The 17,692-nt window shown below is 38.6% G+C and overlaps 2 protein-coding genes across 4 annotated transcripts in view; both read left to right on the top strand.

Annotated features, from left to right (window-relative positions):
• IPO7 (importin 7) overlaps positions 1–10,699 on the top strand; it is a 37,251-nt gene extending 26,552 nt beyond the window's left edge. Inside the window, exons 14-25 of the mRNA XM_080911148.1 lie at positions 14–179; positions 346–506; positions 1,319–1,447; positions 2,075–2,141; positions 2,220–2,345; positions 2,819–2,916; positions 3,793–3,888; positions 4,264–4,484; positions 4,577–4,782; positions 6,086–6,292; positions 8,175–8,291; positions 8,832–10,699. Of these exons, the coding sequence (XP_080767274.1) occupies positions 14–179; positions 346–506; positions 1,319–1,447; positions 2,075–2,141; positions 2,220–2,345; positions 2,819–2,916; positions 3,793–3,888; positions 4,264–4,484; positions 4,577–4,782; positions 6,086–6,292; positions 8,175–8,291; positions 8,832–8,929 (1,692 nt within the window). The 3' untranslated portion in view covers positions 8,930–10,699. The remainder of the gene's footprint in view (positions 1–13; positions 180–345; positions 507–1,318; positions 1,448–2,074; positions 2,142–2,219; positions 2,346–2,818; positions 2,917–3,792; positions 3,889–4,263; positions 4,485–4,576; positions 4,783–6,085; positions 6,293–8,174; positions 8,292–8,831) is intronic.
• Positions 10,700–15,830: 5,131 nt separating this feature from the next.
• The window catches only part of ZNF143 (zinc finger protein 143), a 29,686-nt gene continuing 27,824 nt past the window's right edge, over positions 15,831–17,692 (top strand). For all 3 annotated transcript variants that reach the window (XM_080912831.1, XM_080912832.1, XM_080912830.1), the window contains exon 1: positions 15,831–15,907. The gene's annotated coding sequence lies outside the window, so the exon portion shown is untranslated. The remainder of the gene's footprint in view (positions 15,908–17,692) is intronic.

Below are 17,692 nucleotides of genomic sequence, written 5' to 3'. Positions count from 1 at the left end.
TCTCTTTGTAAAGGCTTGCTGGGTTCTCCACTATTTTTGTGAAGTCAAGTTCAAAAGTGATCAAAACCTCCAAACAGCTTTAGAGCTGACAAGAAGGTGTCTGATTGACGATCGAGAAATGCCTGTGAAAGTGGAAGCTGCCATTGCACTACAAGTCTTGATCAGCAATCAAGAAAAAGGTAAGTGGTCTGTGTGTCACACACACCTTTACACACAATTGTTAAATTGAATTCCAGAAATTAGCTTAATGTATTGACTATACCTTTGTTTTTGCTGTTATGTACCCAGTTTATTAGTTACCCCTATAATAACGTTCCTCTTCTCCGCCCCCCACATGTCTTTCAGCTAAAGAATACATCACGCCATTCATCAGACCTGTAATGCAGGCTCTTCTTCATATTATAAGAGAAACAGAAAATGATGATCTTACAAATGTAATTCAAAAAATGATCTGTGAATATAGTGAAGAAGTTACTCCTATTGCTGTAGAAATGACACAACATCTGGTATGTTGTTTGAATCCATCATTATTGCAAAGATGTTTAGTTTTCTGTTTCATACCTATAGTATGTCAAAAGTGACTTGATTTCCCTAAAAGCAAATATTCCATGGAACTTACTATGTTCTATATAGTATAAACCACTTGACTAATAGTTATCTTGTTTATTTTTCACATGCCTCCCTATAGAGTGAGGCAGAAAAAGTCCAAATATCTTGATGCTGTCCACAGGGCAGGCTGTTTAGGTTCAGTATCTTTTGTTTTCCTGAATAGTTGATAAAATTACAAATGGCAAAACTGGTGAGTAAGGTAGTTCAGTGGTTAAGACTGATGTGTGTTCTCCCAATGAACCTGGGTTTTACTCCCATCACTTAACATGTAGGCTGAGAATTGTGAGCAGTCCCAGTTCTTTCAAGATCATCTGATGCCCTCTTCGGGTTTATGTCAACAGGCACTAGGCATAGAAGTGTTGAGCTGAGATTATTGAAAGCAAAGCACTCATGCATTAAATAAAATTTATGAAAAATTCAAATCAGCTTGGTCAGTCTATTCCTGTTTAGGCATAATCAAATAAATTAGAGACATGGTTTTGCTCCCAACTGGACATTTCATTAATGAAAATCTAAGGTCATGCTCAGGGTGTTGTGTACTTGTAATCTCAGCAGTATGTTGTCTGTGTGTTGCAAGTAGTATGTTTGAAGTCGGCCTGGGACATACATCCTATCTCCTACTCTATGGGTGGGTGTATGTGGGATGTGTCTCCCCAAACAGCAGTCTTAAGAACAAAACATTGAATACGTTTCATTCTCATGATTCTAGGCAATGACATTTAACCAAGTAATCCAGACTGGGCCAGATGAGGAGGGAAGTGATGACAAGGCAGTTACTGCTATGGGAATTCTAAATACAATTGACACACTTCTGAGTGTGGTTGAAGATCACAAAGAGGTAAAAACTAAACAAGTATAGAAAAGTAAAAACATCTTACGTTTTATAAAACTGTCCATCTGCTTTGATTCTTGTATCTATGTGTATATGGCAATTGCTAGTTTTATGTGCTTCTTTCAGCTTCACATCCTGGCCTCATGACTACACAGTACTTGGCTAGAGATAACTTTAACCTTGCTTCCACTGTAATGAATTTGGTGTCAGTAATTGGAGTATTTAACCATGACAGAAATAGGAGAATCTCTGAGTTTCAGTTTAGTTTGGTCTACGTAGTCAGCTCCAGGGAACTCAATGCTACATTATAAGAGACACTTTTAGAAATCAAAGGACAAGAAATGGAAATTACCTAGTTACTGGTATTGGGAGGAATACTGTCTCCTTTCAGACAATTTCCGTATAATCAACTGTAGTAACTTTCTATTTTATTCTGTACTGATCTTACTTATATGTGTGTTGCACAGAGTATTTGTCATACTGATTTCCCATTATGTTATATAAGTAAGTGGTTCCTTGTTTTTCTCCTTGTAATGGTTATGTGTGCTGTTTCAGAACAGATTCAATGGTGTTGTTTGTTTTAAACAAAAATGTGATCTTAGTTAGAATTCCTTACCAGTTCTTCTCTTTTAGATAACCCAGCAGCTTGAGGGAATCTGCTTACAAGTCATTGGGACCGTTTTACAACAGCATGTCTTAGGTATTACACCTGATTTTACTATTTTATATTATTTGGGATGAATAAGCACTTTATAACAATTTGGCTATTCTCTTCTAGAATTTTATGAAGAAATCTTTTCTTTGGCACACAGTTTGACATGTCAACAAGTGTCTCCACAGATGTGGCAATTACTGCCTCTTGTATTTGAAGTATTTCAACAAGATGGCTTTGATTACTTTACAGGTAAAGTGAAATCAGTGTTACTTTTCCTCTGCCACCCATTGTGATTAGACTTAGCTTATAATTTGAATATCGGGTGCACACTGCTGTCTTGTTTACTTTAGATAATAACAATTAATAGCCAAGGACGAAATGCATATTAACTGCTGATCTGTTGAGATTTTTGATAGTTTGCTTTTTAAAAACACATTCCATATTTTCTTTATAAATAAGTATACATGTATATATTAGAGGCATACTGTCATTTGTCCTTTTGGTAAGGAAAATTTTTAAGAAAAAAATGACAATATTTTATTATAAAAATGTATGAGCCTGATGTGATGTTGTCTACATATATTATTTGGAGGCAAGTGTATCAGAAGTTCAAAGTCATCCTTGGTACCTAATCAATTAAAGATTGGCTTCGGCCATTGAGAGTAGAGGGGATACACAGAAGATAAATGATGTATAATTGATTCTTTTTTTTCCTACTGTAGACATGATGCCTCTTCTACATAACTATGTAACAGTTGATACAGACACACTTCTGTCTGATACCAAGTATCTTGAGATGATATACAGCATGTGTAAAAAGGTAGGCCCATTTTATAATGCCAGAGGTTTGTTATAAAATGATAAAGACACATACATTTCTTAATTTTGTTGAACACAGCCACCGGGATCAGACAATTAAAGGCTTTAAACATTTCAGAGAATTATTCATGGTTGTGGGTTAAAGCAGGAGGATTAAGAGTCAAAGTCATCATGTGGTATAAGTTTGATATCTTAACCAAAAATTGAAATGAAACCAAAAAATAGTGTTAGGGGTTAGAAATAACAATTCAATGTTAGAGCACTTGCCAAGGAATTAGAAGATTCTGAATAGATAGATTATAACTTGAGTTTTTTGTTTTTTTTTTTTGTTTTTTTTTTTTTTCCTGATTGCTTTTTTGTTTTAAGATAAGACCTTAGAGAGGTTCGGGAAAGGGGAATGCAAGGGTTTGGCTGAGTATGGTGACACATACCTTAATTCTAGCACTGTGACGTAGAGCCCTACCTGGTCTATGTAGCAAGTTTCAGACTAGCCAGAGTTAAATGGTGAAACCCAGTCTTCAAGCAAAGAAAAAAACCTCAAAAGAAGGAACTAAGATACTCTCCCATTTGGCTTTTTATTTTATACTTTGTGTATTATAATTGGTAGACATCGTCCTGCCTCAGCTTAGCACTTTGATTGCAAGCATGTACTATCTATCATACTTGGGGAGATGTGCTTTAATATTTGTTAGAGTCAGAATAAGAATTTATATATATAACAAACTAGGTTGCTAGAAAGGTACATTTTAACCGAAATGGCATCTATCCTCTTTATAATGAATTTAAATCACATATTTCTGTACATTTGAAATGTAAATTCATCGTTTTGTTTCTCTGGTTGAACATTTTTTCACAATTTATATTCTGTGTTGATAAGGTTCTTACTGGAGTTGCAGGAGAAGATGCTGAATGCCATGCAGCAAAATTATTAGAGGTCATCATTCTACAGTGCAAAGGCCGGGGCATTGATCAGGTAAGTGAGACTCATTTTCTGTTTGAGGCTTCAACATATTGGTCTTTGTTGTACTTTTAAATTTTTGATGGGAACGGGTGTATTATATGTATCATTATAACCTGAATGAAGTTTTGTTAAATATTTGTTACGTAAAATAACAATTTGATTAATACATATTTTGTTGTGTGTAAATTAGCCTTGCTTAACGAGTTTTGATAAGTTAATTCAGTAATTGCATTACCAGCCACTTATTACTACTCTAAATCCAGGATTGAATTACAAATGCTAGTCATCTAAGGAGACAGGTTCAATTGAAGTAATGAGTAAGATTATAGCTTAAGCTAGGTAGGATGTAATTGAAATCTTGTAAGATTTTGTAATCTCTCTTTACAGTGTATTCCATTATTCGTGGAAGCAGCTTTAGAGAGACTGACGAGGGAGGTTAAAACAAGTGAACTCCGGACAATGTGCTTGCAGGTTGCAATTGCAGCATTATATTATAATCCACACTTACTGCTTAATACCTTAGAAAATCTTCGCTTCCCAAATAATGTTGAACCTGTTACAAATCATTTTATCACACAATGGCTTAATGACGTTGACTGTTTTCTGGGGTAAGTAAAAATAAATTGTAATTTCATGAGAGATTTTGCCTAAATTATAAAATAGATAAAAATGAAATTATCATTTTTGTTTCCTGTTTCAGGCTTCATGACAGGAAGATGTGTGTTCTTGGCCTGTGTGCTCTTATTGATATGGAACAAATACCACAGGTTTTGAATCAGGTTTCAGGACAGATTTTGCCAGCATTTATCCTTTTATTTAATGGATTAAAAAGAGCATATGCCTGCCATGCAGAACATGAGAATGATAGTGATGATGATGATGATGCTGAAGATGATGATGAAACTGGTAAGGGATTTATGCTATTCTGAAATAGCGTGTCTGCTTAGAAACACCAAAGAATTCTCTGTTGCAGGCTAGTAGCCAAATGCTTTCCAATTCATTCATAGGGAACCAGGTATTGTGGCCAATACTCCCTTATCTCATTGCCTGATAATCTAAGGCAGTTCTTATGTTCTCTCATTTAAGGCCAGCCTAAGCAAAATACTGAGACCATGTTCTGTCCTTCTGACAGAAGACATTAAACTTAGCTATATTGTAGTAAATTGATTGGAAACCCTGATTTTATTTAGACAGGGTCTCTCTCTCTCTCTTTTTTTTTTTTTTTTTTTTTTTTTTTTTTTTAGATTTATGTATTTATTATATAACTACACTATAGCTGTTTTCAGATACACCAGAAGAGGGCATCAGATTTCATTACAGATGGTTGTGACTTACCATGTGGTCGCCAGCATTTGAACTCAGGATCTCTGGAAGAGCAGTCAGTGCTCTTAACTGCTGAGCCATCTCTCCAGTCCCCTGAGTTTATTTAGGAGAAAGAGTTCCCTTAAGAATTTCAGAAAAGCCAATGTTGGTACACACATTTACTCCTAGCACTCAGGAGGCAGAGGCAGACTGATAGGGGCCAGTGTGGTCTACAGAGCAAATTACAGGACTACAGGGACTCAAAGGAAGCCCTCTCAAAGCAAAACAAAATTGGGAAGATGAGCTGGGGTGTTCTATATCTAGTTGCTAGAGTGCTCTCTTGAAATGCACAAAGCCTGAATTTCATCCCAGCACCACATAGCTTCACTCTAAAGGTAGAAGCAAGAAGATCATATCTACTGTGATTCAGACCTGCACAGGCAGTATACATATATGGTGCACTTACACATAAAAACTAAAATTAAGGTTATTAGAAATTGGACAGAATACTTAACTTGTAAGAGACTGTAGGCTACCAGTATAAATTTATTAGATTTGATACCAGTAATTGTAACCAAATACCCAGTTCTCTCTCTTTTTTTATTTTTTGTTTTGTTTTGTTTTTTCTCTTTTGTATTTTCCAGGCAGGTTCTCTAGGGAGTCCTGTCCTGAGATTGGATATATAAACCAATAAAGCTTTATTACTTACTGTATTGTCAGTTGAATAGTTAGGGTTCATGGACACATGTGAGAATTTCTTTCATTGCTGGATATGTAATTTATATACTATTTCCTGGAACTGTTCTTTCAAATACTTCAAAATTTGTAATTTACTAAGAATGTTGAATTAAACGTCACTTTGCTGAGTAACAGTACATTTCATTGTCATAAACAACTTAATTGGCAGAAGAACTAGGGAGTGATGAAGATGATATTGATGAAGATGGGCAGGAATATTTGGAGATCCTGGCTAAACAAGCTGGGGAAGATGGAGATGATGAAGATTGGGAAGAAGATGATGCGGAGGAGACTGCTCTAGAAGGCTATTCCACAATCATTGATGATGAAGACAACCCTGTTGATGAGTATCAAATCTTTAAAGCTATATTTCAAAGTAAGTCCATTTCTTATATGGGGAGCCATTTAACTGGACAAAATCTCTTTTTGTGTGTGTGTCTGTTCCTTAGACAAGAAGTGAAGCAAATCGATAGAAAAAGTATTGGTTTCTTTTGACATTTAGGGACATCTTTCCTTCTATTTTTGGAAATTGGAAATTCCTATGTAGACCAAGATGCCTCTCACATGTACCACCATGTTCAGCTTCTTTATCCTATTACATTTATGTTACAACTAGAAAGATGTACATTATAAGAAAATAGTGTATTTCAAAACTTATAGTTAAAATCCTGATTGTTTGATTTGCAATATTTGGTTGCACCCCATCTATGTGGTTGGGATGTATATTGTGAATGCAGGGTGTGACCATTGAATCTCCTGATCCTGGAGTTGTGACACATCTTTTTGTAATGTAATTCAGGATGGCCTTGAACCTGTGGTGCTTTTCCTTTTATCTACCGTAGTGTAGATTACAACCAAGAGTCACCACGTGAACTTTGGTGATAGTTTGGTACAAATCTACAAAAGCATAGGTAGTTTTGTTTGTTTGTTTTGGGGTTTTTTTGTTTGTTTGTTTTTTTATAGCATCAAGAATTAATTGATTATGAGACTACTTGCACACATTGTTACTGTTTCCTGACATTATAAATAAATGTCAGTTACAGGGTCTGTCCAGAGATCTAGTAATAGTGAAACAAGATCATGTGCTTACATGTCAGTTCCCTTCTCCCTTTAAAACAAACCCACATACCATATTCATGAAACAGTTCAGAATCTTTTTTTTTCTACCTTTCTTTCTAATGGGTTGGTATGGTTTATTGAGGCAGTGTCTTTTTACATATTTCTGGCTGTCGTAGAACTCATTGCTTATTTTCCTGCTGTTGCTTCCCTAGCGTTGGGATTAAAAGGCGGGTGCCACCATCGGTCCCCCCCCCCAGCAGTTTAGATTATTTTAATGAAATTTTTATTAGTATTACATTGAGTATACATATAAGTCAAAGAGCATATTTGTACTGACATATTTCTCTTGTATTCTGGAATCTTCTTTTTCTTTCTCTTTTCCCATCTTCTTTCTTTCTATCCCCTCTTCCCTTTTTTGAGATAGGATCTCCTATATTTCAGCCTTGGCCTAGTTTGTTATCCTGCTGATTATCTTGCTGAGAATCAACTTCTGATTTGCATGTCTCTTTTTCTGAAGTTCTGGAATTACAGAATCACAAAACGCATGATTTATGTAGCACAGGAGACCAAATCCCCAGAGCTTCATGCTAGACAACCAGCTGCTTAAATTACTGTGTGCACATTTCTGGCCTACAAATTTTTAGTTTTTCTTTAGTTTTTTTTTGTTTTTGTTTTTGTTTTGTTTTTTTTTTTTTTTTTGTTCTGAATTATATGTGTTTCTATTGGGTGCACACATGTATGTGTGAATTAGATTCTCACTGGACTTGCAGATGCTTTGAGCCATATGATGTTTTCATTTTTATGACAATTTGGACACATTTTTATATACATTAAAATGACTTGGCCTATCGAATAAAAATTTGTGGTCATTATACTTTAATCTTGAACTGCAAAGTCAGCGTTCTTACACACTTAGGTTTATGTGGATTATTTGGTACCTGAGGATTGTATTCAGGTATCTCCCCTGCTAAGATAACATCATCCATCAAGTTACACCTTCATTCCAGGATGTAAATTAGTGAAGCATGAAAATACGTTTATTTGTAAGGCCCATTTAATCTCTTTTACAGGAACTAGGTTAACTTTGATTCTGTTGTCTATCAAGTTTATTGCTTTTGGGGGGGGTGGGGTTCTGATTAGACTCTCATTATTTATCTAATTTTTTTTCCTCATTCTTCTCCCCTCCCCCAACCCCACAGCTATTCAAAATCGTAATCCTGTATGGTATCAAGCTTTGACTCATGGTCTTAATGAAGAACAAAGAAAACAGTTACAGGACATAGCAACTCTGGCTGATCAAAGAAGAGCAGCCCATGGTATGTTAGTGACTTATAGAACTTATATTATTTGAAGGGATTTAACATTACTAAAGGAATGTGGGCTTGAGGTATAAACACTAAATTGTTGTATGTTAGATTACAGATAGTATAAAAAGCTTAGTAAAAATGTTTGTTATAATAGAGATGCTGTTGAAGATCTAAATTTTGGACTTAACAATTTTCTTATAAATATATTAGAATTATAGGAATTTTAAACATTTCAGTATGCATTTAAAAATTTATCATTATACAGTATGCAGTCTGATTGTTTTCCAGGAGTGTTAATATCCAATCTGCCATTTGAATAGTCATAGTAAAACAAGGACCAAGCATAGCATTCTAATGAATTTTATGTTTTTCACTCATTGGATGTATTCCTTTGTTTGATGAGTTCTGAGAACTCTGTATATACAACTTATGTAGTATATGTGTCTATTAATAGGTTAAAGTCTCCTTGTAAATGTATTGTCAGTTCTTTTTGATCAGATGACCATCATGTTTCAACACCCCCCCCCCCTTCTTCTTTTTCTTTTCTAGAATCCAAAATGATTGAAAAGCATGGTGGATACAAATTCAGTGCTCCAGTTGTGCCAAGTTCTTTCAATTTTGGAGGCCCGGCACCAGGGATGAATTGAGTTTCCATTTTCTTTCCTGCTGTGTGAGTGTAGTGAAGAGCTTGTGTTCCTCCTAGTAGTGGTTCCAGAACTGGTTCATGTTATGTACTAACTGATCAATAGAAGGACAGAAACCCCAGGAGGTGGGAGCTGATCATGTAACCTGGCACTGGACGAGAAACTAGAGGGATTTGGGGAGGGGTTAACTTGGGGGGCTATTTTCTTTATTTTTTGAAGAAAGTAAGATCCTGACTCTGAAGCTTCAAGAGACACTGTGGAAATCTGAAATGAGGGGAATGTCATGAAGGCAGCTTTTCTTTTTCTGAGGAAAAAAAATAGGCATGGGCTACAGGACTATTTAAAATGTCTCATTTACAGTATAAAGTTCAAAGGTAGATGTAATTTTTACACCTCTAAGTATTTGTCCTATTTCTGTCTCTTCCTTACCATTGGGTATCCTTTATATGTAAATAAGATAAGGTAATCTGATAGCCTTATTCGGTCTTTATCATTTTCATTCACCAGATTGTTCCTATGTAGATTGGACATTTATTGTAGCACTACATAACTGATTTTAAAATCTGTAAATGAATTAGCACTTTCATATTGAAACAAGCCTGCTAGCCTATGTATAAAAGCAAAACTGTTTGCTGTTTATAAAAAGGGATGTAATGGGGTGGGGGAGGGGTAATTTCAGGTTTAATTATTAATTTAAAAATGAACTAGCAATTTTGTATCTGGTGACTTTGTGGTGCACTCACCTCTGGTAGTGACTTGAATTCGGTATGTAAAAAGGGTTAGTGATGTTTCATTGCTGCTAAAAATGGCAACTCCCTCTGTGTCCTTTTTCGTTCCTTAAAGCTCTCAGTGTACAAGTGGACATTTGGAAACAAGACCTTATGTAACAAACAGAGGTGATATTGGAAGCATGTAAATTGGATATAAAATTCTACTCTTAACGAGTTGATCGTAGAGTATGGCTAAACATCTATATATGCAATCTATTAAAAGAACTTAATTTGGCAATTATGTCTTGATCTGATTGCAATTTATTCCTAATGAATACCTATCCCCATGAACCTGTTTTTATCTTGTACCAGATAGAGTGCAAAATGTATTTAAGATAAATACTTGCCCATTCCCCATTCCTCATTTCTTTTCCCATCTTGATTACAGTATCATATCATAACTCTGATAAGACTGAAGGCACATGGTTCCCTCTAAAAACCACTATTGATACCACTGCAGAAATAAGCCAGCAACAACAGGGTAGCAGGGTGGGCTTCTCCCCTCTTCCTAAATGCATGTTCAAAGACTTTATTGATCTAAACATCTGTCAGATGAGTCATACATTGGATTATTTTTTATATACATGTATACACAATATTTCAAATTGAAAGCAACATCTCAGTGGATTCAAAACTACTACATACTGTTGTCTAAAACCAAATTTATAATTGTACAAATGAAATGCACATATTGATATTTAAAATGCATAATTAAGAAAACCCTTTTGGTGTTGTGTTTTTCTTGTGTACCAATACTTAAGCCACTGATATTGGCACTGTTTGCTTTTCTGTCTTGACTCTGAAGGAATCAAAGTGTTTCTGAATTTAATACTAAAATGTTGACAAAAAGAAAGCAATGTCTCAATGTGTGGGTACAAACTGTTAATTGTGTGTGCTTCTACTCCTGTCTCACAGTTAAGACACCAAGTGTATACCCTAGTTGCTTAAGGGAATGTCACTATTCTATAAAATCAATACAATAAAAATGGAGTAGTTATTTATATTCATTGTGTGTAGAGGGGAGAATATTATTACCATTATCATCGTCTTTCTTTACATTTCTGTACCTAGTCTATTTTCAGACTGCACTAATATTTAAATTAATACAATTTTCACATTGTTACTTAGGAAACCCTATCTCAAAGTGATTTAGTTTTATACACAGTGAATTCTCATTTACAGAGGTAATATATTTTTAATTTGATGTTAGAACACATAATTTTATTTAGTAGATATACCTAATGTTTTATGGTTTTTTTTCCCCTTTTAAGTTTCTAGAAGATGCCATGTAGCCCTTGCTTCCTGGAACTATGTAGACAAGGCTGGCCTTGAACTTAATTCCTCCCTAATAAAGGATTGGAGGTCTATGTCTCCATGCCCTGCAAAAGTATATTTCGAGTAAAATTTACATTTTATGTGTAGGTATTGCCTCCCAGGTGTATTCACTGCCCAGAGGAGGCTGTCAGATCGGGTGGAACTGGAGTTACAGGTGCTGATAAGACTGCCTGTGGTGCTGAGAAGTGAATGTGGGTTCTCTGGAAAAGCAGCCAGTGTGCCCTTAACCCCATTACTATAATTTTAATGTAGGCTTTAAATTTTAATTTAGCCACCTTAATTGCTACTTTCCCCTTTTCTCACAGTATGCTATTAGTAGAGTATAAATATGGTATTTTTAGGTTTGAATGCAACCAGAATATAGAACAGAGCTGACCAACATACCAATTTGTAGTGAATGCTGTGCAAGTAGAAGGCATTGGATCAACCCTTACATTGATATTAAGGATGGTTGTAAGGATGCGGGTACTACAAACTGAACCCAGGTCCTCTATAATATATAGAGCCGTCCCTCTATTCTTGGGATTGGGTGCTCTTTTGAGACATGTTGGTACTGTCACAGGTACCCACACATCATTTATATGTATGTGTGTCAGTATGTGTACCTGCGTACCATAGGTCGACAGTGTCATCTCTGAAGCTAAAGTTCCAGACAATTGGGAGCTGCCTGAAGTAGGTGCCAGGAGCCAAACTCCAGTCCTCAAAAAGAACAATTTGCCCTCTTAACCACTAAGCCATTTCTTCCGCCTCAGATTTTTTAAATTTTTTTGGGTGTTTTGGCTATACATATAATGTCTGTGCCTGGTGCCCAAAAGATCCAGGAGTAATTTGATCTTCAGTAATTCAAGTTAGATGGTTAACCATGAGCCACTGTGGTGAGAACTGAACCTGGGCCTCAGAGAATAGTGTCTGCTTTCAATGCATTCTTCAGATTTCAACTCTTTTCCTCCTGAGCTTGTTCCATTCCTGTCAGCTTTCCTTAGCAGATGTCCTCTGGCTCTAACTTGAGTGACTTATACATGACCAAGTACAGCTGCATACAACTGTGGCAATCTCTGTAGACAGCTCTCAGAAAACACTTCCCAGATTTCACCTCAGTGATTTAGTCTCTTCTGAATCACCATCAATTTCTTGGCTCCAGCTGGAACCACATGGCTGAAGCTGCTACTTGCTAGAGCTGAAACATGGTATTGCATTATCACTAGCTTTATGTCTTCTGGCGCCTCTCCAATTGTCTAGGCTTGGCTGTCCTAGGTCTTGCTCAGCACATTGACTTACTGGGAGATCTTCATACCTGTCTACTGAGATTAAAGGGGTGTACAACCATGCCTGGATTTAAGCTTTTATTCACCTACTGCTTTTCATCTCCCAGCTAGCCTTGAACTCACAGACCTGCTTGGTTTTATCTCCTAGGATCAAAGGTGTGTGCCACCAGCCTAGACCTAACTGTAGCTGGGTAGGATCTTGCCTCCCTTAATCAACATTCATAAATAGTCGTTCCATTTCACTTCCTAGCACCCCTTTAATGCCTGAACTATTATGTTTTTCCTTTCTCAGCTTATATGCTTGTTTAAAATGTTCTTATGAGACTTAACCAGAGAGCAAAGTGTATGATGGGCATTTCTGAAACTTCCTTTCTCAATGCAATTAGATAATCTGAGTCTTCATCTTAGCCTTAGGTGACTCTTCAGACCTGGGCAAAAAGTATCCACATTCTTCACCAAAGTACCATTTAAAAACTGACACATAATGAAATCTCTGAAACTTCTTGGGCCAGGTCTGCACAGTTGAAATTACACTCAGCAACCAAGTCTTCAAATCTGCTATTAGGATGGCCCATTAAGCCCCATTTGAAGTATCCAAATTCAAAGTCCTCAAAGCCACGTTATTCCAAAAGTATGGTCAAGCTTATCACAGCAATATCCTAGTTTTAAGACTATGATAAATCACAACCAAGGCAACTCTCAAGACATTTCATTGGGGCTGGCTAATAGGTTTAGTCTATTATAAAGGTAGGGACTAGCAACAGCCAGGCAGGCCCATGCAGTAGGAGCTGAGAGCTTCATCTGAAAGCTATTACAAGAATACTGGCTTCCAGGGAGCTAGGTTGAAGGGTTCAGTCCACCCAGTAACAGCTACTCAAGGCCACAGCTTCTAGTAGTGCTACATCCTGTCACAAGTGTATTCCAAGTTGATCTAAATGTACTAGACAGAATCTTAACTACTTCTTTTGATGCCTACCAGGAATTGACAGATTTATTCAGTTTGTGCACTCAAGAAGGATCAAAATGTTCAACCCCCAAAAAAGGAAAAGAAAAAAAAAACCTTGAACATTGAGACCTGGTAGTGGTGGTGGCACATGCCTTTAGTTCCATCACTTCAGAGGTAGTTAAATCCCTGAGGAGCCAGCCTGGTCTATAGAATGTATTCTAGGATAGCCAGGGCTACATACCAGAAAAGCCTTTTCTCAAACAGGGCTGGCTGGAGAACAGTTAAAGCACTGACTGTTCTTTCAAAGGTTCTGAGTTCAATTCCCAGCAACCACATGGTGGCTCTGTAATAAGCATCTGTAATTCGATCCATCCACTGCCCTCTTCTGATGTGTTTGAAGACAGCTACAGAGTACTCTTATAATTAAAAAACCAACATAATTTAGTAATCCCAGTATAGAGGTAGTAGTTGCGGCCAAAGAATGTTAATGCTTTAATTGTAAGCCTAGTAGCAAGAGTGCTTGCCTAGCTTTCATAAGGCTGGGTTCAAGTTAGCTCTGAAAAGCAACCAAGAAAATACTGGTAAGTCAGGAATCTTATGGGCTGGTACCTAAAAATAACTCTAATGGAGGGTTCTTGGTTTAGCACCACCCAAACCACCAGTATAAGACGATTTTAAACACAGATATGCCTAGCATGTCAGAATGCTCAGCATCACATGCTCATGCTTGCAAAGAATTGTAGACATTTGTGATTTTAAAATGCTTACTGTAGAATCACACTAACAGTTTCGTCAGAGTAGCTTGGAGTATAGGATTTACTAAACTTCCTAAAATATGTTTTAAACATTTTGATTATAAAATGCAGTCTGGGGCTAAAGAAATGGCTTGGTTCCAGAGATGCTGAGGTTAATACCCAGCAATTAGATTGATGGACTATTTATAATGCAATCTGATGCTCTTTTCTGGCATGCAGCCATATATGCAGATTGAGCACTGAAGTATGAAATAAATTTTTATTTTCTTTTTAAATCTAGTATCATACCTTATTTTTCTCAAGGACCATCCTAAATTATTTCTTGTTCCCCCATTACTGGCCATCAGGTTCAAGAGTATTAAAACAAAGTAGTGGTGACATACTAATCATTGAAGGGTGTTGTGGATTAGTTCAAAATCGTGTTATCGATCCCCCTCTACACATAGCAAATATGAAGCCAAACAGCCACATCTCAGAAGCAACGAGAAAGTACGTTCTAAATCCTGTTACCCTTCAAATGGCATTTGAGTGCCAGATTAGATTAACAATTAAAAACTAGTTTATTGGGCCTGATGTAGCATAGACTATACAGCACTCTTAGTACTCTGGAAACTTAATTGATCTCCCGCCAAGTTCATAGCCTCCAGGACTACAGTGCAAAATTAAGTCTCAGACCAGACGAGTGAAAGAGTACTTATTGTACGTTCCGAATAGATTGCATTACAAACTCAAGTTTCTCCTGACTGTTTTTCACATTTTTAGACTTATTTTATCTATGACATCACCGTCTGAAATGCAAGTGACTGCTACTGCGGGTCAGTCTCCCTATCCTATTGGAACATACACCTGGCAACCCTATTTAACTGCACGCTTATCTCTGAAACGACTCGCTTGAAATGGTCTAAATAAGCGTTGGGCCGAGAGGACCAAAAAATATACCACACACGCCACAACTATTATCTCAAAAGGTTAAAGAACCCAACAGATGCTTTCTTCATCCTCCAGTTCGTCAAGACAGGGAAAGCACATGCAAAGGAACGGGGTAATGCCTAGTTGCTCGAAATCAACTTAACACCCACAAGTCCACGGACACTAGAGTATTCGTTTTGCCTCCCAGCGGAAGCTCGCCTCTGCCAGAATTTCAGCAGGAGCAGAAAACTCAACTTCCCATGGTATGGCTGTTTCCCGAGATCACGGAAGGGCAAGAGGCAGGTTCCGAACCACTCTTCGGCATCCGCAGCGCTAGGGACACAGCCCCAAAGCGAAGGCCTCAGCCGACTCCAAGAGCCCCCAGGGAGCTCGTGAGCCCCTCGTGCTGCCCTACTCCTGCCTTTATCTTCCCTTCCAGTGAAGTAACATTCGGCAATAGCAAGGCAAAGGCCATCCGGCCTCCGACACGCGCTCCGGCAGGCCCACCGGGAGTTCCACAGCCTACACATCGGTCCTGCAGGGAAAATGGCGCCCATCACCCTATTTCCCTCCCGGGCAATCAAAAGAATGAACCTCCCTCCCTCTCTACAAAATGGCGCCTCCCGCTGGGGCCCCAGAATCGGCATAATTCACCCGTCAGTGGGGCGGAGTGGTCCGGGATGAGCAGTTCTGCCAACCAGTCAGGCACAGAAGTTTTGATTCTGTACCTGGCGCCAGCCAGTCAGGCGCGGGTAGAAAGCCCAAACTACGGTGACGCAGGAGAAGTGGGAGTGATTAGTGGCGGTTTCCTACCCGTCAGCTAAATTTAGACCAATCGAGAGCAAGAGTCTTTCAGTGAGTGACGTAATGACAGCCCAATGGAGGCTAGGGGCGGGACTCGGAATTGCTATGCGGGTTGCGGGGCCTGGGGGCCGGGCGGCTGTTTCCTGTCCTGGTGCATGGTGGTCGGACGAAGGAATTGTTGGAAAATTTTCTCGGAGGTTCGTATATAAATGTGTTTTTACCCAGTGTGCATTATTCTCCGCCCGGCCGCCGCCCTCAGCGCGGCGGCGCGGGCCCACTTGGGCCGGGGCTCTACCTCCAGCTGCTCATGCCTGTCCTTAGGCCTAGTTGATGCTACGGCCGTCTTCGTAGCGGAGCTCGGGCAGAAGTGGAGTTTATTAATAACCCGAGCCCGCCACTCTAGGGCGGCGGAGCTTTTCTCTCTGAAGACGCCACCCCACCCCCACCCCCTTCACGCAGCGCCCCGCCTGTCCCCTTTGGGGGCCGCTGAGGGGAGGGAGAGCAAGAGGGGAGGGTGGAGCTCTCGGGAGCCCGGCGGCTCTGCTCTCGACCTGACCTTCGCGCGGAACGAGTCCCTTGGCGCTCGCTCGGTGGCGAAGCTTGTCGGGCTGGGCCTCCGGGCCTCGGTTCACAGCAGGCCCCAACAGGGGCGCGGGCCCTGCGGCTGGGGACACCGCCTGCACATCGCCCCCGGGGTTTCTTCCTATGCTGATCGTAGGCACATTTATTCGTTTTCCACAATCTTCCTTCAAAAGTCTGTGAGGCCTAACATCGAATATTCAAAAATAGTCTCTTGGAATGTTTTATAGTGGGACTTTCCGTTCACTCTTTTAACTTTTCTCCCCTTCATTAAACAAAGTTTTAATAAGTATAAATGAATACCAGTGCCCATCTATTTGTTTGAATCAAGCTTTGCCTTCGCTTTGGAAATACCAAATCAGCTGGCATAACCCGTTGGATATGTGAGAAATTGCAAGTTTCAGATTGTGTTTAGTTTGGTTCTTAATTTTACTAGGAAAGATGCGTTCTGCTCTAGTCGGCAAAAAAAAAAAAGTGTAACATTTTAACATTTCGTTCTAAGTATATGTTAAATTCATTGTAAAGTGTAAAGATCACAAAACATCAATAGAAGCATAAATCTTACCCTGACATTTTGAATATTTGGAAATTAGTTGACTACAAATTCTCTCTTCCCCTTTATTTTCATTTGTTTTATCTGGGCATGGTGGCTGTGTCTTTCCCAGCATTCAGAGAATGTGAGGCAAGAGTTCAAGTTACATATTTACAGCTAGCTACACACTGAGTTCCTGATCTCGAAATAAGTATGTGGATAACAGCTTTTTTGATTTCACACATCTTCAAATTCAAATAATTCAAACTAAATCTGATAGTTCAACTTTGAAATCTCAACTATGAAGGCAAAAATAGAAGTTATACATTCAAGGCCTGTCTGGGTTACCTAGACATGAGGCCCTATCCCAGTGAAGAGCAAGTTGATGTAGCAAGTGGTGGAATGCTTACCTGCCTTAAATTCAGCCCTTAAAACTGCAGATTCGCTCATAGTCTGCATACCTGTAGTCTTAACCCTTGGGAGTAGAGACACGAAGATCGATCAGGAGTTCAGAGTCACTTTTGGTTATATACTTAGTTCCAGGCCAGCCCACCACATTGGAGCTTGTCTCAGGAAAGGGAAAAATAAAATTAGCATATGGAGGTGGTACATGCCTTTAATAGGCCTTTAATCCCAGCACTCTGGAAGCAGGCAGATGAACAGATGGGGTTTCAAGTCAGGGGCTACCTTGTCTCATAATGAAAAAAACTATAAATACTTGACCTAGCTGCCCTGCTTTGTAGACCAAGCTGGCCTTGAACTCACTGAGCTCCTCTTGCCTCTGCTTCCCATGTGTTGGGATTATGTGCAGCCTTCTTCTAGACATTTCTTACTGGTTTTTGTTCTGTGTTATGTAGTCAGGCTGTGCCTC

The sequence above is a fragment of the Micromys minutus genome (genome assembly GCF_963924665.1).
Source record: "Micromys minutus genome assembly, chromosome: 2".
Taxonomy (NCBI): Eukaryota; Metazoa; Chordata; class Mammalia; order Rodentia; family Muridae; genus Micromys; species Micromys minutus.
Note: the sequence above shows the minus strand (reverse complement) of the source record. Positions and strands in the feature narration are given on the sequence as shown.